This window comes from Bufo bufo, chromosome 2 (genome assembly GCF_905171765.1).
Source record: "Bufo bufo chromosome 2, aBufBuf1.1, whole genome shotgun sequence".
NCBI classification, from domain to species: domain Eukaryota; kingdom Metazoa; phylum Chordata; class Amphibia; order Anura; family Bufonidae; genus Bufo; species Bufo bufo.
Genome location: NC_053390.1, coordinates 726,983,876 through 727,004,924, shown reverse-complemented (window position 1 = coordinate 727,004,924; position 21,049 = coordinate 726,983,876). Strand labels below are relative to the sequence as shown.

General features: G+C 43.2%; 1 protein-coding gene across 4 annotated transcripts in view; it reads right to left on the bottom strand.

Moving 5' to 3' along the window:
* Window positions 1–21,049, bottom strand: part of LNX1 (ligand of numb-protein X 1) — a 208,790-nt gene that overhangs the window by 32,914 nt on the left and 154,827 nt on the right. For 3 of the 4 annotated variants that reach the window (XM_040418860.1, XM_040418862.1, XM_040418861.1), the window contains 2 exons: window positions 12,055–12,232; window positions 8,915–9,146 (listed from right to left, as the gene is read on the bottom strand). In XM_040418860.1, coding sequence (XP_040274794.1) covers window positions 8,915–9,146; window positions 12,055–12,232 — 410 coding nt within the window. Of the gene's footprint in view, window positions 1–1,040; window positions 1,053–8,910; window positions 9,147–12,054; window positions 12,233–21,049 lie in introns of those variants that run through there. The other variant, XM_040418863.1, reaches the window with a different exon arrangement.

Sequence of the window (21,049 nt, the reverse complement as noted above, 5' to 3'; positions counted from 1 at the left end):
CTCATTGATGTCCTTGCTTTATGGAAACCATAAGTGATGGGCTTTAAGGTCATTTCAGCTAATCCAGCATTTAGATGCAAGAATTTTGGATCATGCATGGTGCAGTTTATGTGACTAAGTTCCATGTAATATAAATGTATAGATGTATAAGTATACTCTGATGTAGCCCATCCCAGCCTTGTGCAGGTCTACAATTTTGTCCTCTTTGGTCTTGGCCATGGTGGAGAAGTTGGAGTGTGATTGATTGAGTGTGTGGACAGGTGTCTTTTATACAGGTAGTGCAGAGTAGGAGGGCTTCTTAAAGAAAAACTAACAGGTCTGTGAGAGCCAGAATTCTTGCTGGTTGGGAGGTGATAAAATACTTATTTCATGCAATAAAATGAAATTAATAATTTAATTCATACAATAAATTATACAATGTGATTTTATGGATTTTTTTTTAGATTATGTCTCTCACAGTTAAGTGTACCTAAGATAAAAAATTACTGGTACAGTGTTTGTAGGTGGGAAAACTTGTAAAATCTCCAGTGTATCAAATACTTATTTTCCCCACTGTAGAGTAACAAAGAATTATTACAACTTATAGTTTTCAGTGTGACCATTTTGCTCTCTTGTTTCAGTGCTTTTATTTGCTCTCGGCATGGTGGCTCATTAGTAACCACTGTCCTTTTGCAGCACTAGGGTCCTGGTAACAACATTTGAGGTTTGCCCGGGTGCTGCAGTTTCCTCCCACACTTGAAGAAATATGCTGATAAACATTGCAAAATGGCTTTCTAATCAGTTTGCAGTTCACTTCAGAATATGTTGGCATAATGGAAGTACAGTATAAAATACTTATTCCTACTGATTAAAATGATACCTGTTTTGTCAAAATCTGTTGTGGAGTTCCAGAGAAAAATTATTATCACTTGAATTGGTCCGCAATGCGGAAGGAGTAATGTGGAACGGAGGCAGTGGCGTAGCTATAGGGGTCGCAATTTCGACCGGGCCCCTGAGTCAGGGGGGCCCACAGGGCCCCCTCAAGCCAGGAGAACGCAGCCGCAGCTGAATAACTAAAATTAGATTTAAAGGGGGCGGAGCGGAGGCCGAGAGGAGAGGCCCTGTGTGACGCGCACTGTGCAGGGCAGCTGGGCAGGCGAAGTGAGGAGGGGCCGGGGGAGCGGCTTCAATTGAGGTGCGACGCAGGACTTAGTCACGTACCTCACTGTGACCTCCTGCGTCGGATCTCGCGAGATGACGCGGCGCGGGAAGGCACAGTGAGCGAGGCATTGGTGACCGCCTGTACCAGGATGCCACAAGCTGTGAAGGAGAGAGAGGTAAGTATTAATTTTTTTTTTTTTTTATGTACCCTACGTTCTACCCTTATTGCAGAGGCACTGGGGGCACGAGAGGAGGACCACTGACAGTACTCAGTGGACATCATAGTATTAATAAGAGTGGAGAGACTACCATTATATTAATAATAAAGAGGGGGACATTATATTATTAAGAAAGAGGGGGCCATTACATTATTAATAAAGAGGGGCCCATTACATTATTAATAAAGAGGGGGCCAATACACTAATAATAAAGAGGGGGCCAATACATCATGATTAATATAATGGCCCCCTCTTTATTATTAATATAATGGCCCCCTCTTTATTATTAATATAATGGCCCCCTCTTTATTATTAATGTAATGGCCCCTCTTTATTATTAATGTAATGGCCCCTCTTTATTATTAATGTAATGGCCCCCTCTTTGTTATTAAAGAGGGGCCATTATATTAATAATAAAGAGGGGCCATTATATTAATAATAAAGTGGGGGCCATTACATTAAAAATAGAGGGGCCATTATATTAATAACAAAGAGGGGGCCATTATATTAATAATAAAGAGGGGCCATTATATTAATAACAAAGAGGGGGCCATTATATTAATAATAAAGTGGGGCCATTATATTAATAATAAAGTGGGGCCATTATAATATACAGGGGGAATAATATTATGGGGAATGGGGGACTATCTGTCTGGCTCTAGCACAATATTGGGGGGCAGCAGGAGGAGTTGTTGAGACACCAGGAAGGAGAGGATGAGAGTAAAGTGAGGAACATAAAAAATAATCTGTGAAACTCTGCAGAGACGAGAAGCGGCTGAAAGAAGGTGTCATGGCGGTCTTATCTCTGGATGAAGACGTTGAGAAAAGTGTACATCACAGGAGACGTCACTGGATGTAACAGGTATGGTGCGGCATTCTCCTGTAATAATATTACCCATGCACATATCTGTTTCTCGGTAGGGTAAGGGGTATATAGAATTTGACCCACACTGCCGCATCCGGCCCCAGACTTCAGGTAACACTGTGTTCTGAATTCTGGGGCCTCACACCCATCTACAACATTATCTGTACTCAGAGAGTTATCACTGTGATCTACTACAGTATTTGTTAAAAGGGGCGTGCCCGGGGTAGGGGGGGCACCATTTTTGGCTTGCCCCGGGTGCAGGCAACCCACGCTACGCCACTGCTCTCCTATCCTGTGAGTGTGACTGCGACTGCGAGACACACTGACTGACCTGACTGACTTACTGAGGTGAGCGTCCAACCGACCGGGGTCCTGGTCCGGTCGGTCCAGTGAGTGAGTGACTGCGACTCTGTGTCTGTCCTGAGTGAATCCGGGCTCTGACCCGCCTGGTGGGAGCGCCGGTGAGATTGTGATAATAAGCCCAGACCAGACCAGTCAATACACCCTTTAGGAAATCTCAGTATTCTCATCATGCATCATGTGACTGCAGCAGGCAGCGATCGATCAGCCAGGATTAATGTGCACAGCCCGGGAGGCCCCCCTTAGGCAAGTGACAAACTGCCCCCCCCCCCTCAGTCTTGGGCAAGTGACAAACTGCCCCCCCCCTCAATCTTAGGCAAGTGACAAACTCATCTCTGCTACATCTACAATGAGCAACTACAACAAATGTAATGCCAAACTGCAGTTCCCTGTGATGCCTTAGATAGCTTCAACTGGACCCACACAGCCTGTGAGTCCAGTGGAAGCTATCCCAGGCGTCACATAGAGGAACTGCAGTTTGGCATTACATTTGTTGTAGTTGCTCATTGTAGATGTAGCAGAGATGAGTTTGTCACTTGCCTAAGAATGAGGGGGGGGGGGCAGTTTGTCACTTGCCTAAGGGGGGGCCTCCCACTGTGCACAATAATCCTGGCTGATCGATCGCTGCTGCTCTCACATCTGATGAGAGATTTCCTAGGGACGGGCTGGTGGATGAGGGCAGCCACCCGGTCCTGCCTATGGATCACCCAGTTTGCACTTAGCTATGCCCAGGCCCCATGCCAGGGGGTCCCTGATGTATTAACTGACCAATAACATGGATATCCCAGTGCCAACTGCCTTGCTGGTGAACGATTGGCATATACTTCTGCTGTGGAGTAGTGGGGGCCCAAATTGAACTCTTGCACCAGGGCCCATGAGCCTATAGCTACGCCCCTGAATGGAGGCACAGAGCCCCAATTCTCTCTGTGCCTCCGCACCGCAAAAAAAATAGAACATGTTCTATTTTTTTTAGCTTTGCAGATGGATAACAGACCTATTCAAATTGAATGGGTCTGCATCCATCTGCAGCAGCGGCACGGATGGTGCCGGTGCATTGGGGACAGCAAATAGTGGGCCCCAATGCACGGAGCAGCCGGTTCGTGTGCATGAGGCCTAAAGGATCATACACCCAATGCTACTTGGAGTTATGGTATTGGGTGGTTTTGCCTAAATTTACTCTTCCAAGAGTACAAAACCTCAGTAATATCATATAGCGATATCAATAAAGGGTTTTTGCCATCACATACAATGGAGGCATATCGCTAGGCTATGCCCCCATTGTCTGATACCTACAATGAGAACGCAGTGCCCCATAGAAATGACCGGGAGCAGGGGCCGCGCGTGCGCGGTGCGCTCCCATTCACTCGTATAGGAGCAGTGCTTGGTGGTGGATGGACCCTGGAAAACCAGGGGTCCTCCAGCCACAGCTCTCCCCACTCCTTTCTTGTTGTAGGTGTGGGTCCCAGAGGTAGGACCCGCACCTATCAGACAATGGGAGCATATCCTAGAGATATGCCCCCATTGTATGTGATGGGAATACCCCTTTATCACTTTGATGGAAGAAATCGTGAGTAGAACCGTTTCATTGGTCTTTGACAAATAAACATTTGCCGTTATGGAAGAATTCAGCATTGACAGTCTCAAGTAATATAGGCTAAAGTGACATGGCAGAACTGAACATAATGTGTGTACAAAAGTGAGGCAGGGTCATTTCCTTCCATAAACATGTAAGAAGGACTGATGTCGGTCAGTGGGGAGGATCCTCTGCTCCCCACTGAACATGAGAAGAGTGAAAGCTGTAACAATATTAGTCTCCGGCATCTACCATTCTCATTCAATCATCTTAGAGTGTCAATACATACTTTCTTGGATGACGGGATGTGGACTTGTTTCTTGTGTCGTTCTGATAATGATGCTAGAAACTAATCAAGGCTAACCTTCAAACTAAAGAATATGGACGTTTTGGCCATAATTTTGACACAGATCAATTTAGACAAATGTATTTTTGATTTGCATGAAAAATAACAGATGGATGTTGCAATGAAGCGGGTGTGGACCCACTGTCCCACAGGACGGATTTAGCTTGGGCTACTCCTGAGAGCTTTGTCAAGGTGGACCCCTGTTTCACCCTTTCAGCCCAGTAGAGGTATCTAGACTTTGCTGCAGCTATTAGGCCGCTACCTTTAGGAGTAACCTTCATTCAGAACCTGTTGACCCACGGTGGTCAAAATACACTATTGGGTGGCGCTAAGGGGATAGGTAGAAGTGTGGTCAGAGGGTAAGCCAAGGTCAGGACAGGAAGAGTTTTTGCCATACAGTAAAAAGGCAATAGGTCAGGGCAGGTGGCACAGGGTCAATACAGTGATCAGGCAGAAGTCAGAGTAGGCGGGCCAGGATCAAAATGGTGATTGGGCAGAGGTCAGGGTAGGAGGGACATGTTCTATACAGTGATCAGACAGAGGTCAGGACAGGCAGCAAAGTCAATACAAGAGATCAGGCACGGGAGGTCAGAACAAAGCAATTGCACATCTTTGTAGAACTAGTCGAGCTAGGAGACTTTTGTCCTAAATATTGGCTGGGAACAGATTATTCTACGTGTGCTGGCCCTTTTTAGAGCAAGTAAGAGTGTGCACAAGTCTTAAAGGAGCGATCATGGGAAGCAGATGGGGAAGGCCACGAACAGCCTACAGTGTGGAGCAGCAGGGAGGTTGAGTACTCTGAGGGCTCTGCTCACCGGGAGAAAGGAGATGCCATCGACAACACCATTTTTTGGTGCAAAGTGTTGCATAAACATGCGCCATGATGTGTCAAATTTCTCACACAATGTACGTCACTGTGGTAAATTTGTCTCATCTTCTGACTAGCTGATCTGAATTTATACTGTCTAATAGACTGCATAAATAAATCTGTGCCGTTGTCTCAATATACTGTACTTTCTGTATCAATACTTCATGCTCTTTATTCAATAGGGGACATTGTGCCAAAATTCTGGTGCAAGATGCAAGCAAGTAAGCCACCTAATATCTGGTACAATAGACAGTTGATAGATAAATCTGTCTCATTTTTAGACTGTCTAGCCTAAGTTGGCACATTATATATATTGCACAGTATTAGTTAATTTACTCCATTGTAACAAGTCCTGCACCTGTGTGTCTATCACAGGACCAGGACAGATTTCTATGCCTTAGCAGTAACCATTGTTATCTATAGAATGAGATCCTAATAAGTGTGATGAATTGATATAAAATATTTGAAAATTAGCTTCATATCTATCACTTTAGAATTAATAAACTACTAAACTGTAATACCCCTTTAAATCTATATGGAATACTGAGTAAGTACAACTTCTGCTGGTTGCCCTTGGAAACAGACAGAGGTTTATTTCTACATTACTGTCGGACATGTGACTTTTAGGGTACTTTCACACTAGCGTTATTCTTTTCCGGTATTGAAATCTGGTAAAGGGTCTCAATACCGGAAAAAAAACACATCAGTTTTGTCCCAATGCATTCTGAATGAAAAGCAATCCGTTCAGTATGCATCAGGATGTCTTCCGTTCTGTCCCTTGTACGGTATTTGACCGGACAAAATACCGCAGCATGCTGCAGTATTTTTTCCGGCCAAAATCCCGGAACACTACCGCATTTGCCGGATCCGGCATTCATTTCCACTGAAATGTATTAATGCTGGATCCGGTACCAAGTGTTCCGGAAATTGCCGCATTGCTGGATACGGTTTTCCAGTCTGCGCATGCGCAGTTCTTTCTAGCTTTGAAAATATTTTATACCGGATCCGTTATTCCGGATGATACCGGAAAGACGGATCCGGTATCTCAATGCATCTGGATCCGGATCCGGGAAAAAAAGATATCCGTTTGCATACGGAACTGCCTGCCAGATTCTTCAAAAGTGTGAAAGTACCTTTACTGCTTTGTGTTGCGTTGACTAAACTCCCACAATGCAATGCTCCCTGGTAACAAGAAACAAGTGGAAGTGTGAATTTAGTATTTAGTTTTCGGTGTGGTAGAATACATGGCATAACTCGCTGTGTACAAAGTATGCAAAATTCTCCAATTTATTACATTAATTTCACATATGAAATCTGGTAATACTTTTAAAAATGTTCTCCAAGTTAATATATTTTTACAGTTTCCAACACAAAATAAATAATACATATACACGTCACATTCGGGACCTCTGATCGACAACTCCTAGTGGGCAATAACAATACAAAAAGGCTTTAATCTGCTTTACTCCCAACCTCATCAATCCAAGCAGTCACTGCCTAGTATTACAATACACCGGAGTGGGATCTGATTTACAAACACACAGCTGCTTCCTGAGCAAAAAACCCATATACTGGACAGAGAGAATAAAAAGCAAAGGCTCTAACAACACAGCAAGCTCTTTACTGGAATTCTCCTGGAACATCTGGACCTTGTCAGGCCATTACTATGAAACTCTTTGTGTTCTGGATGCATGGGGCCTTCATGGATAGACTAGATTTTCTTTTTAGCATGAAATGGATAATGATATAGCATGTTATAAACTCATAGAGCATAGCTTGAAGCTTTTGAACCTTCATTACAAACTATGACATCACTGACATATGATGACATCACTCATACCATACTTAGCTCATAAACACTATAAAGTACTCATTTGAAGAGAGATAGAGTAAGAGAAGAGAGATGGTACTATTTTCAGGATGAATGAAAGAAATATCACAAAAAAAACTTCAGAATTGTTATTTCATCCATTCTTATTACATACTAAAACTGACATGTCATGAGGGGTGAGTGTGATCATAAGGTCAGGGAGACCAAAAGTGACTGCTATGGGGGCTAGGGGAGAGAAGGCCAGTGATTTATTCTCCTGTTCCTAATCTAGATTATTTTTATTTTGTGGCAGCCACCACTAGGGGGAGCTCAGTGCAAAGAAAGTACTTACAGCTTCTATTGAGTGTAATGGTAACTGTATACCATTACTAGGAGCTCCTCCTAGTGGTGGCTGCAGGCAGACATTTTTATAACATACTGCGTGAAGGGAAGGGGAGATTTATCAGTTGTCTAGCAAATTTAGTGAGAAATATGATGTTTAGACTGAGCACCCGGTTTTTCAACGAATTGGTCAAGATGAGTAAGATGGAGGGTGACTTTTTGTATTAAATTTTTTAAATTAAAGATTTCTTCCACTTCATTTGTCAGAAATCTGGGGATTCGCACGTTGCATTTCCACATTACCTGAAAGTGTTTGATGCATGCATACTGGGAAACTGGTTGGGGCGAAGGGGTTCATACCAAGTTTTGCTATTGCAATAGAGAAGGAGAAGTGCATATGGATAGTATTGCCGGACAGACAGAAGACACTGCCATATGGGTGCTCACCTGTGTCCATTGTGCAGGAGGCACAACACTTAATAGCCTACGGGGCTGCTGCTCACTTTGTGTCTTTGTTCACCAGAAGATGGCTGAACGTCAACCGGGGGTATCGTGGAATCCAGATGGTGCTGCCAGTATTGGTGGATGGAAGTTCAGGGGGTGAGCTATGTAGAGACATTTTATTGATCTAAGAATAATGCGTTTTCGGGTCAGGACAGGCCCTTTCGTCACATGTGAATCTGCTGAAGGGGCCTGTCCTGCCCTAAAATGCCTTATTCTTACATCTATAAAATGCCTCTATATAATTCCCCCAGCCTTACATCCACCAACACGCGCAGTGGTGCCCGACTTCCACTATAGCCCAAGTTTTGCTATGGGATGCTATGAGAACTGTGTACGCCCCTGATGGATCTGTCAATATGTTACATTCACGTCTGTGGAACTTAAACTGTTATTAACGTCTTGCGTCAGCCATGATGGTTAGTTTATTTTTTAAAGGATCTATTACAAACTTTTTTTTTTAGATTGTCGTCCCTAAAGTTTCATCATGCCTGTGTAATGTGTGCAGTCCATGTACTTGAAATAAATCTAACCACAATAATAACATTCTATTGGCAGCTTATAAACTAACATTTGTTGCTGCAGGCATAGTTAGATCAATTGACGAATGCGCAGTCACATAGGAATGGCAACGGAATATGAGCAAGGCCTCACAAATGGGAACATTTCTTCATCAGCCCCAGTGCTTCCTGTGCAATGTCTTAACTACAGCCCGATACACATCCAATTAGGAAAGAAAACACTCTCTTTATGCAAAGGTTCTAAAGGCAAATCTGGCATTAATTACAACACATCACCATAGTGAATAATAAACCCAAGGGAAGGAACAGCCCAAGAAACATATATCTTTCCACCCACTCTCTGGTAGGAGATGAGATCTTAAAAACCTACTGAGGCAGCTTCAGCCACATGACCCAGACTGGTGACCATTCTCTGTTCTCAAAGCCATTTTGAACCGGTTCCATGAGCAGAGAGTTGCCGATGTCTTCCTCTGGCTCATACTCTTTTGTTTCCAGGGCTCTCAGAACAACGCATGAGGAGGAAGAGTTTTTTAGTAACGACACAGCTTCACTACGGCTGACTCCTGTTAGGTCTACACCATTGACATTCAGTAAAATGTCACCTGTGAATTGAGGAAACAAAACATTAGTAGTTCTTATTAGAGTCTAATTTAAATAAAGCTATGTTAAAAGGAATATATTAAAATGTGAGATATTATTTAAATCATATTATTAAAAATATATTTTTATGCAGTATTTTTTATGTGTAACTGGTCATAAAAAATATCTTCAAATATTGCTTGTTTCAAACTGACTATTAGAAAACACTAAACTGAGCCTTCCTGCTTTCTGCAGCTCACTTGTTAGCTTTGCTGTGTAGACTGTGACAGAATGGGCAGAAGCAGGGGATTGAAAAACAGCTCTGATGTTCTGCTATAGACCCAAATAGTAACACTACTCACCTAGATAAAGCTCTGTATTCATCTCCCCTGCAACTCTCTAGGGTTTGGGGAGGGCGGTGCACACCCATTATATTGAGAAGACTGTAATAATTTATGATATTTCTCTGTCAGTTTCCTCCTATTCTTTTCAGCTGCCATAAAGCATATTAACTCTGCTGTACTGTCTTATACAGATAATCCAGGGAGAAGGTGTTTACAAAAGTAATGTACTGGTATTTGAACTGTACCAGTGCCAACACTAGACTGGTCCCAGCATGGGTTTTCATAGAAAAGTGACCTTATATGTGCAGAGAAAGCAATGTGCTATTACTATAACTACTATTAATTTCAATGTGGAAGTGGCCACACATGCATAGTAAGTTCTTCATGAACCCACTGCCAGGTTCATTTTATCCAGTGCATTGCTCAGCATCCCGGAAGCCTGATTCCCATTGCATAACATTTCAGTCTGTGGTTTGAAATCCTGCCTTCAATTCTGAGACCAGATCTGACTTATTGTTCTGCACATGAAAGCTATTAAGTATATATATATATATATATATATATATATATATACAGTATATTTATATAAAAATATATTCTTTCCAGGCTTGTAGGTGTCAGAACGTGTGACATTGCTTTATGACAGCAGGAAGCCGGCTATGTGCAGCATGTCAACATTTCACTAAGACCGCAAACAAAACATCTCCCCCCAATTCTGAGAGCAGCACACGAAAGGAGAAAGCAGCATCAAAGTCGTTACCGCTGAGCATCAGTGACCCTTACAGCAACAACAAAAAAATCATGTCACTTGTGTGATGATACATCTTGTTTGACAGAGTTTACAGGAAAGTGGGAGCTGCACTCAGAACTGGGCCTGTTCTGGGAAATGTGGAATGTGCATACAACTCAGATAAGTGAGTGACTCAGGACCCTCTCACACATACTTTACCCAGCAATGTACTGCTCGCTGATGGAAGCCAGCAGCCACTTAACCATAAGAATTTGACAACGATTCTAATTGGAACCGAAATGTCAAAAAGAAAGCCTGCAAATAAGTAGAACTCAGAAGAAACAATGTTTTCATCACTTTCATTTCCCTGTGTCCATAGATGTCTCAATTGTACAAGTTTTACCTACAATTCTAAATGGAAACAGACTTTAAAATGGTTAGCCCACAAATGAAAAAATAAATAAAAATATCTGGAAAAATGCAGTATAGTAATGCAAAAAACAGTGATCTCCAGGCTACTTTTCACCCCTTTTAGCTTCTTTACTCGCCTATCTGCAGCTCTGGTCTCTTCACTTTCTGTGGGCTGGCAGCAGCTTGTCCCATGTAACTATCAAGCAGCTGCATCTCTCAGGAGTGCATTGCAGTTATTTTTTGCTAACTCCCTCCCATTTTCCAAAGCTCTGTTTTCCTGTCTATCTCACTTGCGCATAAAATAGTCCTACAGCTCCAGCGATTCCACAATAACTAGCACTATGAAATGCCAGCCCACCCAAATTTCTTCCATTGTCCACTGTCTAGAGGGAGATATAGCTATACATTTCTATGAACTTAGAAGTAGGCATGAATGAATGAAAGGTGCTTGGGCTGTTTCACTATAAGGTCAGCATGCCAACACAGAGAGGAGGAAGAGAACAGCGAAGCTACTTTGCATGTTAGTCCACCTCTGAAAGCAGGAGAAGGTGGACCAGAATTTCAGCCCCCATGAGAAACACCAGTAATATTTTATTGTATGTATGTTGCAATAACTGAAATGCTATATTCAATGCATTGTAATATTTTTTGTGGGATTAGGCTACTTTCACACTTGCGGCAGTGTGATCCGGCAGGCAGTTCCATCGTCGGAACTGCCCGCCGGATCCACCGATCTGCATATGACTGAAAGCATTTGTGAGACGCAGCCGGATGCGGATTCGTCTCACAAATGCATTGCAAGAACTTTTTTCACATTTTTACCGGTCTGCGCATTCTTGCAAGTCTTCAGTTTTTGCCGGAAAAGAAAAACGCTAGTGTGAAAGTACCCTAACGCATTGCAAAGCTAGATGACAGCAACAATTATAAAATGGTTTTCCTCTGATGTGTGTTTTCTATCAGAAAATATCAGTAAATTTATATTGATGCTTTGCCTATGTATGTGCTCACACACCTATAGTGCATATATATACAGGTGAAACTCGAAAAATTAGAATATCGTGCAAAGTTCATTTATTTCAGTAATGCAGCTTAAAAGGTGAAACTAACAAATGTGATAGATAGCGAGATATTTCAAGCCTTTTATTTGTTATAATGTAGATGATTATGGCTTACAGCTTATGAAACCCCCAAAGTGACAATTTTGAGGTACCCTTTGCTCAGGGGATATGGATTCATTAGCTGACTAGAGTGTGACACTTTGAGCCTAGAATATTGAACCTTTTCACAAAATTCTAATTTTAAGCTGCATTAATGTAATTTCCTTTTAATTTGCATTACTGAAATAAATGGACTTTTGCACGATATTCTATAATTTTTGGAGTTTCACCTGCAGATCATTGAAATAACTGGAGTACAAGCATTTGCCATGACAGTGAAAAAGATTACCTGTTTTTATTCTCCCATCTCTCCCAATGACACCATCCAGGTCTATGCTTGTAACAAAAATAGGCAGGTCCCACTCCCAGTTCGATACTCCACCTGCCACTGTCATGCCCAGTGACTCTGAATGGTCCTTAACAATGTTCACAACCTTCTCCACACATAGTACTGTTCGATTAGCATTCTGGTAACAAAGTGATAAGGTTATGATATTGAGATATATGGCATTATTATATCATTAACAATTTCCAGTATTTAAAATGTATCTTTGAGAAGACCACCCTCTTAGGTAGTCCAGATTTTTAGTTCCATCATATCTAGTCTGAGATTACCATTTTGGATAGTCATCTCTTCACGTATCCACTACTGCCATTTACGGAGACTTCCCATCTTATAAAGTCAGGGTTTAGTAGTCCACCACATTACCAGAGGACCCTCTGGTGGTCTCAGGCTCTAATACCATAGTGGACCCCAAAAGTACAAGAGTAAAAATAAACCTTTGATTACCTTTGGAGCCAATCACCTACTACGAGGGTCTATTTGTTTGATTCACAACCTATTAGACTTTATTGATGATATACAGGTTGGGCCTCAGGAATAATTTCCTCTGGTGGGCCCAAGGAACCTCAGTCTGACACTCTATAGGGTGATGACATATTGATAGTTGGGGTTTTGACCTCTGGGACCTCACAATATTGAGCATAAAGGGAAAGCGGTGCCGATATACCACTGTATCCCCAAGTTGTTCCTGCACAGCATCAACCCAGCCACCTGCTATGCAGAAAATAGCAGTTTGGCTCCATTCATAGGAAAAAAGAAGACTTAGAGCTAAACCAGCGCAGCATGCCCTTCATTCTCAGTATACTAATTTAGTAAGTAAGATTTACAATAACATCAAAATGAACTCAAATGTAGTTGTAAAGATTGGGAATAATACTCTTAATGCGGGGGCGGACTGGCTTTAGACCCTACAGGGAAATTTCCATGTGGGCCGAAGTCGAGGGGGCCGCCCAAGCCCTCTTTACTTCTGCTGGCCAAGTACATAATGATCTGATGTTCTCAGTAGTATTTAACGCTGGGAGCATCAGATACTCATGCTGGCGGCTGCAGATGTCATTCTGAATTCAATTGTATGGTTTCTTCAGGATGGTGATACAGTTGAATACTGCAGTAAGGCATGGGAACCGATGGCTCCATATCTTAATTAGAGACAACTGGAGTAGGGCAGAATGTGCCGCTATTGATGGGCACCACAGAGGGACAGCTTCTGGGGCAGTATCTAGTGCTGCACTGTGGTACTGAGTTCTGCTGTGGCTGCACTATGGTATTGCTGACCCCCACCTACGTGTGTCGGCATCATCTACTTCTGTTGTCCCTGCCTACTTGTGCTGCACCGCTTCTATCAATTTGGACCCGCTTACATCTTGGGGCCACTTATAGGTTTTTTCCAGGGCCATTTTAAGTTACCAGTCTGCCCCTGTCATAATGTATGTGTTTATATTGAGTTATTGTCCATGAAGCCAGAAGCCAGACACTGAAATATACTGAAAAAAGAAATAAATGGTTAGATACTATCTGGTATAAAAATGCTGCCTGATATTTTAAGGGAATTCCCAAACTAAACAATCCTTGATAATATAGAGAGCATCAGATAGTGGCATTAGGATTTACTCTTAGAAAATTCCCTCTAATTATGTGGTAGACCAATACTGGTTATTTTATTGATTGTTGGCTTCAAATAAGCCACCACAAACCAATAACCCAATCCCAGACTAATTTCCCACTACTTTATACTGCGCTATATATTATAGTCAGTAGAAATATTGGTTAAAACTCATGTTCTTCATCTGTCCATATAACAGTTCATATTAGTTGTTTTGCAGGATGATTGGCCAGTGTTAAACATGGATATGGAAAGCAGGATTCTGAACTTAAGAGTACTAAACCAAATCACCAATGTATAATAAAAAAGCATAAAAATAATGCAAATGTGAAGCACCTACAACAAGCCAAGAAGACAAATACAGCGTATTCTTTGAATATGTTATAAAATACTGATTGCTATGGCTGTGTCTATTGGGACACTCGCCAATCATAAGAGCAGAGGTAATCAGTTCTCTGCTGGGAAAAGGGACCAGGAATTACCCTATGTGATATACCATAAAAGTCCTTTAACCACCTCAGCCCCCAGTGCTTAAACACCCTGAAAGACCAGGCCACTTTTTACACTTCTGACCTACACTACTTTCACCGTTTATTGCTCGGTCATGCAACTTACCACCCAAATGAATTTTACCTCCTTTTCTTCTCACTAATAGAGCTTTCATTTGGTGGTATTTCATTGCTGCTGACATTTTTACTTTTTTTGTTATTAATCGAAATTTAACGATTTTTTTGCAAAAAAATGACATTTTTCACTTTCAGTTGTAAAATTTTGCAAAAAAAATGACATCCATATATAAATTTTGCTCTAAATTTATTGTTCTACATGTCTTTGATAAAAAAAAAAATGTTTGGGTAAAAAAAAAAATGGTTTGGGTAAAAGTTATAGCGTTTACAAACTATGGTACAAAAATGTGAATTTCCGCTTTTTGAAGCAGCTCTGACTTTCTGAGCACCTGTCATGTTTCCTGAGGTTCTACAATGCCCAGACAGTACAAACACCCCACAAATGACCCCATTTCGGAAAGTACACACCCTAAGGTATTCGCTGATGGGGATAGTGAGTTCATAGAACTTTTTATTTTTTGTCACAAGTTAGCGGAAAATGATGATTTTTTTTTTTTTTTTTTTTTTTCTTACAAAGTCTCATATTCCACTAACTTGTGACAAAAAATAAAAACTTCCATGAACTCACTATGCCCATCACGAAATACCTTGGGGTCTCTTCTTTCCAAAATGGGGTCACTTGTGGGGTAGTTATACTGCCCTGGCATTCTAGGGGCCCAAATGTGTGGTAAGGAGTTTGAAATCAAATTCTGTAAAAACTGACCAGTGAAATCCGAAAGGTGCTCTTTGGAATGTGGGCCCCTTTGCCCACCTAGGCTGCAAAAAAGTGTCACACATCTGGTATCTCCGTATTCAGTAGAAGTTGGGGAATGTGTTTTGGGGTGTCATTTTACATATACCCATGCTGGGTGAGATAAATATCTTGGTCAAATGCCAACTTTGTATAAAAAAATGGGAAAAGTTGTCTTTTGCCAAGATATTTCTCTCAAAAAAAAAAAAAAAAAAAAAATCATCATTTTCCACTAACTTGTGACAAAAAATAAAAAATTCTAGGAACTCGCCATGCCCCTCACGGAATACCTTGGGGTGTCTTCTTTCCAAAATGGGGTCACTTGTGGGGTAGTTATACTGCCCTGGCATTTTCCAGGGGCCCTAATGTGTGGTAAGTAGGTAAATGACCAGTGAAATCCGAAAGGTGCTCTTTGGAATATGGGCCCCTTTGCCCACCTAGGCTGCAAAAAAGTGTCACACATCTGGTATCTCCGTACTCGGGAGAAGTTGGGGAATGTGTTTTGGGGTGTCTTTTTACATATACCCATGCTGGGTGAGAGAAATATCTTGGCAAAAGACAACTTTTCCCATTTTTTTATACAAAGTTGGCATTTGACCAAGATATTTATCTCACCCAGCATGGGTATATGTAAAAAGACACCCCAAAACACATTCCTCAACTTCTCCTGAGTACGGCGATACCAGATGTGTGACACTTTTTTGCAGCCTAGATGCGCAAAGGGGCCCAAATTCCTTTTAGGAGGGCATTTTTAGACATTTGGATACCAGACTTCTTCTCACGCTTTGGGGCCCCTAGAATGCCAGGGCAGTATAAATACCCCACATGTGACCCCATTTTGGAAAGAAGACACCCCAAGGTATTCAATGAGGGGCATGGCGAGTTCATAGAATTTTTTTTTTTTTGGCACAAGTTAGCGGAAATTTATATTTTTTATTTTTTTCTCACAAAGTCTCCCGTTCCGCTAACTTGGGACAAAAATTTCAATCTTTCATGGACTCAATATGCCCCTCACGGAATACCTGGGGGTGTCTTCTTTCCGAAATGGGGTCACATGTGGGGTATTTATACTGCCCTGGCATTCTAGGGGCCCTAAAGCGTGAGAAGAAGTCTGGAATATAAATGTCTAAAAAATTTTACGCATTTGGATTCCGTGAGGGGTATGGTGAGTTCATGTGAGATTTTATTTTTTGTCACAAGTTAGTGGAATATGAGACTTTGTAAGAAAAAAAAATAATAATTCCGCTAACTTGGGCCAAAAAAATGTCTGAATGGAGCCTTACAGGGGGGTGATCAATGACAGGGGGGTGATCAATGACAGGGGGGTTGATCAATGACAGGGGGTTGATCAATGACAGGGGGGTGATCAATGACAGGGGGGTGATCAATGACAGGGGGGTGATCAATGACAGGGGGGGTGATCAATGACAGGGGGGTGATCAATGACAGGGGGGTGATCAATGACAGGGGGGTGATCAATGACAGGGGGGTGATCAATGACAGGGGGGTGATCAATGACAGGGGTGGTGATCAATGACAGGGGTGGTGATCAATGACAGGGGTGGTGATCAATGACAGGGGGGTGATCAGGGAGTCTATATGGGGTGATCACCACAGTCATTGATCATGCCCCTGTAAGGCTTCATTCAGACGTCCGGATGCGTTTTGCGGATCCGATCCATCCATCAGTGGATCCGTAAAAATCATGCGGACGTCTGAATGGAGCTTTACAGGGGGGTGATCAATGACAGGGGGGTAATCAATGACAGGGGGGTGATCAGGGAGTCTATATGGGGTGATAACCACAGTCATTGATCATGCCCCTGTAAGGCTTCATTCAGACGTCCGGATGCGTTTTGCGGATCCGATCCATCTATCAGTGGATCCGTAAAAATCATGCGGACGTCTGAATGGAGCTTTACAGGGGGGTAATCAATGACAGGGGGGTGATCAGGGAGTCTATATGGGGTGATAACCACAGTCATTGATCATGCCCCTGTAAGGCTTCATTCAGACGTCCGGATGCGTTTTGCGGATCCGATCCATCTATCAGTGGATCCGTAAAAATCATGCGGACATCTGAATGGAGCTTTACAGGGGGGTGATCAGGGAGTCTATATGGGGTGATCACCACAGTCATTGATCATGCCCCTGTAAGGCTTCATTCAGACGTCCGGATGCGTTTTGCGGATCCGATCCATCTATCAGTGGATCCGTAAAAATCATGCGGACGTCTGAATGGAGCTTTACAGGGGGGTAATCAATGACAGGGGGGTGATCAATGACAGGGGGGTGATCAGGGAGTCTATATGGGGTGATCACCACAGTCATTGATCATGCCCCTGTAAGGCTTCATTCAGACGTCCGGATGCGTTTTGCGGATCCGATCCATCTATCAGTGGATCCGTAAAAATCATGCGGACATCTGAATGGAGCTTTACAGGGGGTTGATCAATGACAGGGGGGTAATCAATGACAGGGGGGTGATCAGGGAGTCTATATGGGGTGATCAGGGGTGATTAGGGGTGATCAGGGGCTAATAAGGGGTTAATAAGTGACGGGGGGGGGGTGTAGTGTAGTGTAGTGGTGCTTGGTGGGACTTTACTGAGCTACCTGTGTCCTCTGGTGGTCGATCCAAACAAATGGGACCACCAGAGGACCAGGTAGCAGGTATATTAGACGCTGTTATCAAAACAGCGTCTAATATACCTGTTAGGGGTTAAAAAAAACACATCTCCAGCCTGCCAGCGAACGATTGCCGCTGGCAGGCTGGAGATCAACTCTCTTACCTTCCGTTCCTGTGAGCGCGCGTGCCTGTGTGCGCGCGTTCACAGGAAATCTCGCGTCTCGCGAGAGGACGCGCCGGCGCGTCCAGGAGGAATGAATCAACCACCTCCAGGACGCGTCTGTGCGTACAGCGGTCCGGAGGTGGTTAAAGAGGACCTATCACCCAAAAATGCAATGCATTTTTTATGGCAGCAGGTTACAGAGCAGGAGGAGCTGAGCAGATTGATGTATATTTTTGTGGGAAAAGATTCAGTAAGACCTGGGATTTATACATTTCTATCTTTGCTTTCTGCACTTCCTGTGAAGAGCTATTGGTACAGGAGGAGGGGTTCTCAGTGATTGATAGCATTGTGTGTATAATAGGGCCCTTTACACGGGCAAACAATCTTAAAGATAATCGCTAATAGGCGCTCGTTAGTGATTATCTGGCAGTGTAAATGCACCCCTAATTACACGATGAATGAGCAAAACGCTCGTTCATCGGGTGGTCCGATTGTTTGTGCATACACAAAAATCGTCATTTGCTGGCAGCAGATCCTGCTGTGTACAAGTCAGTATGGGGAAGAACAATGGCATTACCGATCGCTCCTTCCCATACTATGGAGGAGATCTCTGCATGTAAATACAGCGGTCTCCTCCACCAGCAAGCAGCAGATGGTCGGGAAGGAACGCTTTCTTCCCGACCATCTGCTGCTCTGTCGTCCTGTGTAAAGGGACCTTAAGTAAGCATAAAGAGATAGCTGTCAGTCGCGGATAACACCTTCCTCCTGTACCAATGGCTGTTACAAAAAGCTGGACTGGGACTTGCAGCTGTAATACAAATGCACAAATGTGCCGTATTACACCCGCGTTAAACTGACCAAAGAGTTGTTTATGTGAAACAGCAACATTTCCGAACCTGGTAGAAAAGGATTACCTTTGGTGACACAAAACTACTCAATTTTATCTAGCCAATACTGAGTTTTAGTATTTGTATGGTCTTATTACAAGAGTGTTTTTCCCTTAGCTCTATGAATTTGCCACCCAAAACAAATTCTACATTGTTGGATGTAGGAATTTTGAAGGCCTAAAGAAGGTAGGTGTGATAAGCTACAGGCAGGGGTGTAGCTATAGGGGGTGCAGAGGTAGCAGTCGTTACCGGGCCCAGGAGCCTGAGGGGGTCTAAAGATCCTTGTGCCACATAAGAAGACACCAGTATTATAGATAGTGCATGCTGGTCAAATTACACCTCTGGCTGGAGGGAAAAAATTTGGTATGTGGGAGGGTAAGGTGGGTGCCGTTTCAATTTTTGCCTCAGGCAGCATGAAGGCTATGTGCTTCCCCACCCCTGGCCACAAAGCACTGAGGGAAGGGGGGCCCAAGCTGAACTCTTGCACCAGGGCAGATGAGCCTTTAGCTACACCCCTGGCTAAAGGGAAATAAAGTGAAAAGAGGTATTTCTCCCGCTAACCTCATCCAGCATGGATGCTGTGGCCAGAGCTATGGAAACAGTTCCTTCCATACAAGTTAATGGGAATTATGGAAACATAGTAGCGCAGCCCTCTTCCCTTTTTTAGGTGCCTTCACAGGTGGCAGTACCATACCTTGTTTTGTGAAAATTCCGTCATCTAATCAAGAGAAATGCCTATTTTGATGCAAGTAAGGTTTTCGCTGCACCTTGGGCTTGGCTGCTCCATTTGGTGCACCGTGCTCTGCCATAACGCCACCCGCCACCACCTTCTATTGTTCAGTTCCTGAAATTTCAGAACCAGTAGTAATGACTCAGGGAAAGCCAAGTGCACCGAACGTAGTGGTCCCACCCACAGTGCACTGAAAACCTTATTTTAAAAAAAAATAAAAACACAGTTTTTTTTTTCATGGATATCATATTTTCTTGATTAACCTTTAGAACATCACAAGCCAAAAAAAACACTTCCCACCACAAGTGACACATCCTCTGCAATGTAAACCTCTCCAAGCATTATTATCAGTTTACATTTAGCTATATCTACATCGCAGCTTAGCTGTTCCTCTAAAATGACCCTTTCAAGGCACGACACGCAACACAATCCAGCCTGTTCCGGGATCTTCATGTTCACTGCAGGATGAATGTTTATATCAGTGAATCCCAGATTGGAAGTAGTAACACGTGTCTGACACACAAGCCACAGCAGATTGAACCGCTCCCTCCAGCTGCCGAGCTGACACAACACGTGAGCGTCACTGAACATAGTACAGCATCTCCCTCGCCTATTCCATTCAGCAAATCACAAGGATTTAGTGAAGGATCCAAAGTCTTCCCTGATGCTGCTGACCTACTTCTGTCATATACCATGTAATGAGCTTTTAACGATTCATTACTGTATAAATACAGTCATTACCAGCGTTCATTACCATTGCCGCATTCCCTTGTATAGTCTCATTAAAGAGGACCTTTCATGTTACCCCCTCGCTGATGCTACCACCCTGCCTGTTTTTTTTTTTTTTAAATATGGCTCCTACGCCCCGCTGTGCCCCCTGTACTTTTGAGACGGGCCTACTGGCCCGCCCTTACCACCCCCGTTTTTTTAGTCCTAGCATGAGCGGGGAAAAGTTGTGACACAGCTGGTGTATATCAGTTTGTCAATGACCCCCATAGTTTGGAAGAATGAAAAACGGCATATGTCCATCCACTTCCCAAGCCCAATCAGGGAGTCAGAATAACTCCCTTTATCAACAACCTCTCCAGAAATCTAGTAGCTATAGCCTGTAATATTATTACACTCCAGAAATACATCCAGGCCCCTCTTGGACTCTTTTAGTGAACTCACCATCACCACCTCCTCAGGCAGAGAGCTCCATAGTCTCAATGCTTTTACCGTAAAGAATCCTCTTCTATGTTTGTATAGAAACCTTCTTTCCTTTAGACACAGAGCTGTTTCGGGCTGCTGCAGTGCCGGAAGTTAAATAGTGTACAGAGCTGGAAGCAGACAGCACTGTACACCGTACAGTGGCCATGCTGGGGTGCTTCAGCTTCTCTTCCATTCACTTGCTTCTGTACTCCAGTGCCAGAAACTACACACTGTGCAAAGCCTTCTACTTTAGTTCCATACACGCAGGGGTGCACCTAGCCTTTCTGCTGCCTGAGGCGAAAACTGAAACGGCGCCCCTCCCACCCCAATGCTAATTTCTTAACCTAACCCCTTCCCTTCAGCCCACGGACTTTTGGCTGCCCCT